The 9,695-nt window shown below is 38.9% G+C and overlaps 1 protein-coding gene across 1 annotated transcript; it reads left to right on the top strand.

Annotated features, from left to right (window-relative positions):
- Positions 1-7,596, top strand: LOC106093729 (phosrestin-2). Its single transcript, XM_013260861.2, has 4 exons — positions 1-358; positions 6,270-7,077; positions 7,141-7,270; positions 7,353-7,596. Exons 1-4 carry the CDS (start codon positions 250-252, stop codon positions 7,395-7,397), a joined length of 1,092 nt encoding a protein of 363 aa, XP_013116315.1. The 5' UTR covers positions 1-249; the 3' UTR covers positions 7,398-7,596.
- The last annotated feature ends 2,099 nt before the right edge of the window (positions 7,597-9,695 follow it).

The raw sequence follows: 9,695 nt of genomic DNA, 5'->3' as shown, positions 1-9,695 counted from the left end.
CCCAGCACTAATTCAAAGTCATTTCTGCACTCGTGAACAAAAGTGCTGTGCAACAAAATTTTGGAATAGTACAAAAGAACAGAAACAGAAACTGAAACAGAGAGCAAGCCTACAAAAATTGTGTTGCAATAGTGCAGTTTCACCCACACTCACATCTAAACGAACGAACAAAATTTTTAATTTAATTTAAGTGCATTTTATTTATCGTTTACTTCGTTAACTTTAATCCCTAAGACTTATTCTATCAAAATGGTTGTAAATTTCAAAGTCTTCAAAAAGGCATCGCCCAACAACATGATCACCCTGTATATGAACAGGCGTGAATTTGTCGACTCGGTGACACAAGTGGAACCAGTGGGTAGGTGTTTTTTTTTTGTTTTCGTAAAACCCAAAGCAGATACGTAATGAAATTTAAAAGGTTTCACTGAAGCCATTGCAACTAAATCGCGTTATGTGAATCATGTGACAAATGAAGTGAAATGTGCCACATTTTGGATATGTTCAGTCAAGGTCATGGAATATATTGTGGAAAACTGTATTACCTAAATGATTTCCGGATACTTAAGTTGATTGGAATAAAATGATTGTTCTCACCACTGAAGGACAAGGGTGTATCAATTTCGTCATTTCGTTTGCAACATATTGAAATATCCTTATCCGACCCTGTTTTTAAGTGTTTCCCGAACATTCCATTATGGAACAAATTAGAGGGGAAACTAACGTCTCACATTATCAATTGAGTGCTGCGCGATTAAAATTTAAGCTTAATGTTTATGCCAAGACCGAACTGAAAATTGACACCTTTTCCTTGAGAAGTTGTGCATGGCTGAAATACTCACAAATGTTGCCACCATTTGGTAAGGGATATTGATGAAAAATATTTTAAGGTGTTCTCGCCGGCAGGATTTGAACCCGGACCTTTGGACACGATAGGCGAGCATGGTAACCTATACACCAAGGTGGCTAGCTTCCGACACTATTAAGTACATAAATTCTTGATAGTCGTAAAATTCTGAGAATATGTAGCTTTGTCCGTCCGTCTGCTTCTGTGTTATGAAATCACACTGCAGTTAAAAAAAAAACAGTAAAGAAGGCAAAAGTCGGGCGGTGCCAACTATATAATACCCTACACCTACCCTATAAATACAATGTAGGACCTATATCCAATTCTGAACCAATTTTGATGGACCTCGGCGAGCAAATATGTTCAAACTATAAAAACTACTGTTGACAGATGACAACTTACTTACTTTAATTGGCTATGACAGCTGCGCTCATTCTAAAATCTCTGACACCAAGTTTCGAGGTGTCTCCCACAACTTGATCTTTCCATCGGGCTTTTGGTCTTCCCGGTTTGCGTGTACCACCGTGTTTAACTTCAAAAGACTTTTGCTGGAGCTTCTTCATCCATTCTGACAACATGACCTAGCCAGATGACAACATTATGGCAAATTACCCAAAATCTGACGAACATTTATATGGGAGCTACTTCTTCTTCTGAACCGATTTCGACAAAAACTTCTCAGATAATGTAGTAGTCGTCGAGGAAAGCGTTGTGCAAAATTTGGGCAATATTGGTCAAACAATGCGCTTGCAGTTGCTCTTGGGGTTGAAAATCTGGCCATATACATATATGACAGCTATATCTAAATCTGGGCCGATTTCTATAAAATACACCAGTTATATTGAGTGTCATAAGAAAATCCTTTCTGCAAAATTTTGGGAGAATCGGTTTACAAAAGATCATTTTATTGCAATATTACTGCAAATCGGACGAACATATATATGAGAGCTATTCCTAAATCTGAACCGATTTCGAGCAAACTCCTCTGATACTATGGCAGTCGTCGAGGAAAGCGTTTTGCAAAATTTTGGCAAGATGGGTAAACAAATGCGCTTGCTGTGACTCTAGATGTTAAAATCGAGCGATATATATATATATATATGAAAGCTATATCTAAATCTGAACCGATTTTTATGAAATTCACCAGTAATATTGAGAGTCAAGAGAAAATCCCTCCTGCCGAATTTCGAGAAAATCGGTTTACAAATGACCATTTTATTGCACTATTACTGAAAATCGGACGAACATATATATGGGAGCTATATCTAAATCTGAACCGATTTTGACCACACTCTATTTATATTCTGGTAGTCGTTGAGGAAAGCATTGTGCAATATTTTGGCAAGATTGGTAAATAAATGTGCCCGCAGTGGCTCTAGGAGTGATAATCGGGCGATATATATATATATGAGAGCTATATCTAAATCTGAACCGATTTTCATGAAATTCACCAGTAATATCGAGAGTAGTAAAAAAATTTTTTCTGCCAAATTTCGCGAGAATCGGTTAACAAATGACCATTTTATTGCATTATTACTGAAAATCGGACGAACATATAAAGGGTGATTTTTTTGAGGTTAGGATTTTCATGCATTAGTATTTGACAGATCACGTGGGATTTCAGACATGGTGTCAAAGAGAAAGATGCTCAGTATGCTTTGACATTTCATCATGAATAGACTTACTAACGAGCAACGCTTGCAAATCATTGAATTTTATTACCAAAATCAGTGTTCGGTTCGAAATGTGTTCAAATTTTGACAAATTTTGTTCAGCGATGAGGCTCATTTCTGGTTGAATGGCTACGTAAATAAGCAAAATTGCCGCATTTGGAGTGAAGAGCAACCAGAAGCCGTTCAAGAACTGCCCATGCATCCCGAAAAATGCACTGTTTGGTGTGGTTTGTACACTGGTGGAATCATTGGACCGTATTTTTTCAAAGATGCTGTTGGACGCAACGTTACGGTGAATGAACACATTTCGAACCGAACACTGATTTTGGTAATAAAATTCAATGACCCCATAGCAGCTATATCGAATATGGACCGATTTGGACCAAATTCGGCACCGACATTGAGTGGTCTAATAAGTACAAGTCATTGTTCAATTTTGTACAACAAAATATTGGTCTCTTGGTAGCTAATATAGACCGATCTAAACCATATACGACACGAGGGGACAAGACTTTAAATCGAGAGATCGGTCTATATGGCAGTTATATCCAAATCTGAACCGATCTGGAACAAATTAAAGAGGGATAGTGAAGGGCCTGACACAACTCACTGTCCCAAATTTTTGGCAAAATCGGACAATAAATGTGCCTTTTATGGGCCCAAGACCTATAATCGGCGGATCGGTTTATATGGTAGCTATATCCAAATCTGAACCAATCCACATTTATTATCCGACTTTGCTGAAATTTGCGACAGAGAGTTGTGCTAGGCCCTTCGACATCCTCTTCAGGTTCAGATTTGGATACAGCTGTCACTGAACATAGCGATCGCTCGATTTAAGGTGTTGGGCCCATAAAAAGGGCATTTATTGTCCGATTTAACCGAAATTTGGGACAGTGAGTTGTATTAGGCCCGTCAACACCCCTCTTCAATATGGTGTAGATCGGTTCAGATTTGGATATAGCTTCCTTAAAGACCAATCTCTCGATTTAAGGCCTTAGGCCCAATTTCGCCGAAATTTGGGACAGTGGATTTTGGTAGACCTCTATATAAGCCTCTCGAATATGGTGCAGATTTGGATATAGTCTTTGATCCATTAAAGGCACATTTATTACCGGATTTCGCCTCAGTGAAAACCATGCAGCGAATAGTGTTTAAATAATAAATAAGTAAAAGCGTGATAATTTCGGGCGGACCAAATCTTGTATACTCTCCACCATGGATCGCATTTGTCGAGTTCTTTTCCCGGTATCTATGTTTAGGCAAAAAAAGGATAAAAGAAGAGAATTGCTTTGATATTGGGGATATATCAAGTTATAATCCGATTCGGACCATAATTGAATTGAATATTGACGACCATAACAGAAGTCATTGTGTGTGTTTTAGCCAAATCGAATAAGAATTGCACTTTTAGGGACTCAAGAAGTGAAATAGACCGGTTTATATGGGAGCTGTATCAGGCTATTGACCGTTTCAGACTATATTTGACACGTATGTTGAAGGTCATAGGAGAAGTCGTTGAACAAAATTTCAGCCAAATCGGATAAAAATTGCGCCCTCTAAAGGCTTATGAAGTCAAGATCCCATATTGGTTTATATGGCAGCTATATCAGGTTATATACCGATTTCAACCATATTTAGCACAGTTGTTGTAAGTCATAACAAAACACCTCATGTAAAATTTCAGCCAAATCGGAGAGAGAATTGGTCCCTCTATAGCTCAAGAAGTCAAGATCCTACCACAACTCATTCGCCTAACACAACTCACTGTCCCAAGTTTCGGCGAAATCGGACTATTAATGCGCCTTTTATGGGCTCAAGACCTAAAATCGAGAGATCGGTCAATATGGCAGATATATCCAAATTTGGACCGATCTGGGCCAAATTGAAGAAGGATGTCGGGTGATCTAACACAACTTACTGTCCCAAATTTCAGCAAAATCAGATAATAAATGTGGTTTTTATGGGCCTACGACCTTAAATAGGCAGATCGGTATATATTGGGCTATATCAATATACAATATATTTCGATATAGCTGATCTCAGAACTTAACCTGCCTATGGATACAAGTAGTATGAGACCACCCTCCATGAGGTTGTACTTAAAGTAGAAGAATCCTTCGATGACAAGCCTTACATATTGGCTGTACGCATTGTCATCGAGGGGGCGAGGGAGCGTACTGAGAAGGTTCACATATGTTAGACAATATGAAGACGGGCCGCGGGCTTGAAATAGGGCCTGAATGCGAGTATAGTTCTGTGGCTCTACAGCAGCGTGAAAAGGCCAATAGTTTTTTACGCTTCATTAGTTTCGTGGACCACTACGAAGAAAGCGCATTTTTAAAAGGTGCAACATATAGGCGGGGCGATGGATAGAGAGTTAGACGAGTGGATAGAATATAGGAGCAGGTAAGATCAGGACAGAAGAGGTCTCGGCATATATATTGAGGACTGTTTCTGGCTGCCTGGCCATAAAGCTATCCTGTAGGCTGAAATGCAGGCGAACATAGAATACGTGAGGTGGTACGGTGCAAACGTTAAGTGTGGATATAAATTGCTTAAGTTGTTGAGCTTGGAGACATTTGTTTTTTTTGTAAAGAAAAATAAAGTTTTTTATTGTATTTCTCCCAACGTTTTGTCAATTATTTTAATTGTGAATAGGTTCACGGACGGTAGTAGAGATCCAGAAGAGTTTAACACCTTTTTTGTACCACCCACCATAGAATGAGGATATACTAATTTCATCATTCCGTTTGTAACATCTCGAAACATTTATCTAAGACCCCATGACGATTTGAGTCAATCTAGTCAAGTCGGTCTATCAAAACCACAACGAGTAGGCCAGGCGCTTGAAATTTTTGCACAAATACTTCTTACTAGTGTAGATCGGTTGGGATTGTAAATGAGCCATATCGGTTCATGTTTTGATAAGACTCCCATATAAACCGATTTCGGATCTTCAATTCTTGAGTCGCTAGACAGCGCAATTTCTACCTGATTGGCTAAAGTTTTGCATAAAGTGTTTTGTTTAAACTTGCAACAACTTTACCGAGTATGGTTCAAATCGGCTAATAACCTGACATATCTCCATATAAACCGATCTTGGATATTGATTTCATGAGCCCATAGAGGACGCAATTATTACCCGATTTGGCTGAAATTTTGCATGAAGTGTTTTGTTATGATTTTCAACAACTGTGCCAAGTATGTATTAAATCGGTTCCTAACCTGTTATAGCTCCCATATAAACCGATCTCCCGATTATACTTCTTGAGCCTATAGAGGGTGCAATTCTTATCCGATTTTGCCGGAATTTTGACAAAGGCTTCTCCCATAATCTTCTACATACGTGTCAAATATGGTCGAATCGGATAAACCGATTTCCCGATTTTAGTTCTTGAGCCTCTAAAGGACGCATTTCTTACCCGAATTGGCTAAAATTTTATACAAGGTCTTCCACTATGTTTTCCAACATTCAATTTAATTAAAGTCCGAATCGGATTTTCACTTCATATAGCTGCAATAGATTGGCAATTGATACGCAATATCTTTTGTTTGCCTAAAAAGAGATACCGGGGAAAGAACTCGACAAATGCGACTCATGGTGGAGGGTATATAAGATTCGGCCCGGTCGAACTGAGCACGCTTTTACTTGTTTTTGCTTAAATGACAACCACATTGAAACTTTCGTTTATCTAAACATTTATAAGCATAACTTTAACATAATTTTTCTCTTATGCTTTTTATTTCAGATGGTATCGTGGTTCTCGACGACGAGTATGTGCGCCAGAATCGTAAAATATTTGTGCAGCTCATCTGCAATTTCCGCTATGGCCGTGAGGATGATGAGATGATCGGTTTGCGTTTCTCCAAGGAACTGATTCTGGTCTCGCAGCAAGTGCATCCCGAACAAAAAGTGGATATTACGCTGACCAAAATGCAGGAGCGTCTACTCAAGAGATTGGGCCAAAATGCATTCCCCTTTGTCATGGAAATGCCAACTAGCTCTCCCGCTTCGGTGGTCTTGCAACAAAAGGCCAACGATAACTCTCAGCCTTGCGGGGTGCAATATTTCGTAAAAGTATTTACGGGTGAAAGCGAATGCGATCGTTCCCATAGACGCAGCACCATCAATTTGGGCATACGCAAGGTGCAGTATGCCCCAACCAAACAGGGAATCCAACCATGCACTGTGGTGCGCAAGGATTTCCTTTTGTCACCAGGCGAGCTGGAACTGGAGGTCACCTTGGACAAACAGCTGTATCATCATGGCGAAAAAATAGCCATAAACATTTGTGTGCGTAACAACTCCAATAAGGTGGTGAAGAAAATCAAGGCCATGGTGCAGCAGGGTATCGATATAGTGCTCTTCCAAAATGGGCAATTCCGCAATACCATATCGTTTTCGGAAAGCGCCGAGGGATGCCCTTTGAATCCGGGCTCCAGCCTACAAAAAGTTATGTATTTGGTGCCCACTTTGGCAGCCAATTGTGACCGTGCTGGGGTAGCTGTCGAAGGTGATTACAAACATAAGAATACCTCATTGGCTTCAACAACATTGTAAGTGGTTTCTTGGAATCTATCATGAATGTCATCAGTAATTCTTCTTTATGTACATTCTAGGGTTGCCAGTCCTGAGGCTCGTGATGCCTTTGGCATAATTGTCTCCTATGCCGTAAAGGTCAAATTGTTTTTGGGTGCTTTGGGTGGTGAATTGTGTGCTGAACTACCATTCATTCTAATGCAGCCCAAGGTAGGTGTGATTAAAACTCATGCATCCTAAATCTCCAAACTCCTGGGACTATTCCTAATGCCCTATTTTTTCTCCCCCACAGCCCAGCCGCAAACAATTGGAAGCAGCTGAAAATGAAGAAGCTTAAATGGAACGCCACTAGAAGCAATCACTTGGGGCTGTTTGCTCATTAGGATGAAACCAAAAACCAAACAAAAGCAAGAACAGAACAGAAACTGTTCGTTTCAAAATGTATGCATGTTCTTCTATTATTTCTGTGTGATTCTATATCAACTACTTATGAAAACTGTTACAACAAACAAAATACTATATATACCTATTAGTAATCATTGTGATGTCTTTATATAGAGTTATTGATATAAAAATAAAAAAAGGAAAAAAAAAAACGTATGATGTGTGCAAAAGATACCAAAACAAGTAAAAATGCCCATGGATTCTGATAAAAATTTCTGCTTACCAAATCAGGCAAAAATTGAAACTATAATCCGTTTTAGACCATACACGATTGTTGGAAGTCATAGCAGAACAATGTGTTCAAACTTTCAGCTCAATCTGACAACAATTGAGACTTCTAAGGACACAATAGGTCAAATCGGGAAATAAGTTTAGATGAGAGCTTTATCAGGTCAAAGACTGATGCAGACCATAATCTGTATCATTCTTGGAAGTCGTAACAGCACACCATGTGCAAAATGGTGGCAGATATATCCAAATCTGAACCGATCAGCGCCAAGTTCCAAAAAAATGTCGAAGAGCCTAACACAAAGCACTGTCCCAAATTTCAGCAAAATCGGATTATAAATGTGGCTTTTATGGGACTAAGACCCTAAATCGGCGGATCGGTCTATATGGCAGGTATATCCAAATCTAGACCGATCTAGACCAAATTAAAGAAGGGTGTCGAAAAGCCTAACACAACTCACTGTCCCGAACTTCAGCAAAATTTGATAATAATGGTGGCTTTTATGAGTCTAAGACCCTACTATATGGCACCTATATCCAAACTGATCCGATCTGAGCCAAATTGACGATGAATGTCGAAGGGCCTAACATAACTCACTGTCCCAAATTTCAGCAAAATCGGATAATAAATGTAGCTGTAGTATATGGGCCTAAGACCCTAAATCGGAGGATCGGTCTTTATGGCAGCTATATCCAAATCTGGACCGATCTGGACCAAATTGAAGAAAGATGTCGAAGGGCCTAACACAACTCACTGTCCTGAATTTTAGCAAAATCGGATAATAATGTGGATTTTATGGGCCTAAGAACCCAAATCGGCGGAACGGTCTATATGGGGCCTATATCAAGATATATCTTCGAACTTAACTTGCTTAAGGACAAAAAAAAAATTGTGAAAAGTTTCAGCTCAATATCTCTATTTTTAAAGACTATAGAGTGATTTCAACAGACGGACGGACATGTCTAGATGGTCTTAGATTTTTACTCTGATCAAGAATATATATAAATTATAGGGTCGGAAATAGATAATTCGATGTGTTGCAAACGGAATGTCAAAATGAATATACCCCCACTATTGGGTGGTGGGTATAAAAATGTCGAAAAATTCGATTTTGGATGGATTTTCCATTTGATGCAAATGCAAATTTTGCCCATGAATATTCCACTAAGAAACAGGAGCAAACTTCTCAATGAGTGCAGTCCGGTTCAAGTTTATGCTCAATGCTAAGGGGCCCCATTTTTATAGCCGAGTCGGAACGGCGTGCCGCCGTGCGACACCTCTTTGGAGAGAAGTTTTACATGGCATAGTACCTCACAAATGTTGCCAGAATTAGGAGGGGGAAAACCACCGTTGATAATTTTTTCCGCCAGGATCCAAACCCAGGCGTTTAGCGTCATAGGCGGACATGCTATGGAGAAACGACTTTCTGATGGAGACACGAATTAAATTTTACGACAATTAGTTTAGCAGATAGAGCTTATTGAAAGTTTTCATACTGAAATTATAAAAATATTCTGAAACTTTGATGGAGTCAAGAATTGAGGACTAATAAGATTTAGATTTTCAATTAAAATTTTGAATTTTTAGATGTAGCCCATTTTCCTTTAGGACGCGTAGCTCAGGAGATACATCCATTTTAAGTTTTCCAAGTAAAATTTCGATTTTAAATGGATTTTTTATAGAGTCATGAATTAAAGCCCATTTACCTCTACTACGCATAGTTTAAGAGATACAGCCGTTTAAAAATGTTCAAGTGAAAATTGAATATTTATTGAATTTTTGATGGAGTCACGAATTAAGGCCCATTTCCCTCTACGACGCATAGTTTAGGAGATACAGCCATTTTAAGATTTCCAAGTGAATTTTCGATTTTTAAAGATTTTTGATGGAGTCACGAATTTAAGCCCATTTCCCTCTACGACGCATAGTTTAGGAGATACACCATTTTAAGTTTCCAAGAGA

This window comes from Stomoxys calcitrans, chromosome 3, assembly GCF_963082655.1.
Source record: "Stomoxys calcitrans chromosome 3, idStoCalc2.1, whole genome shotgun sequence".
Lineage (NCBI taxonomy): Eukaryota > Metazoa > Arthropoda > Insecta > Diptera > Muscidae > Stomoxys > Stomoxys calcitrans.
Note: the sequence above shows the minus strand (reverse complement) of the source record. Positions and strands in the feature narration are given on the sequence as shown.

Bases quoted from the DNA above. Each gene is read 5' to 3' on its own strand.
- LOC106093729 (XM_013260861.2), top strand. From the start codon at position 250: ATGGTTGTAAATTTCAAAGTCTTCAAAAAGGCATCGCCCAACAACATG. The intron at 7,078-7,140 runs GTAAGTGGTTTC...TGTACATTCTAG, and splicing joins TCATTGGCTTCAACAACATT to GGTTGCCAGTCCTGAGGCTC. The intron at 7,271-7,352 runs GTAGGTGTGATT...TCTCCCCCACAG, and splicing joins TCATTCTAATGCAGCCCAAG to CCCAGCCGCAAACAATTGGA.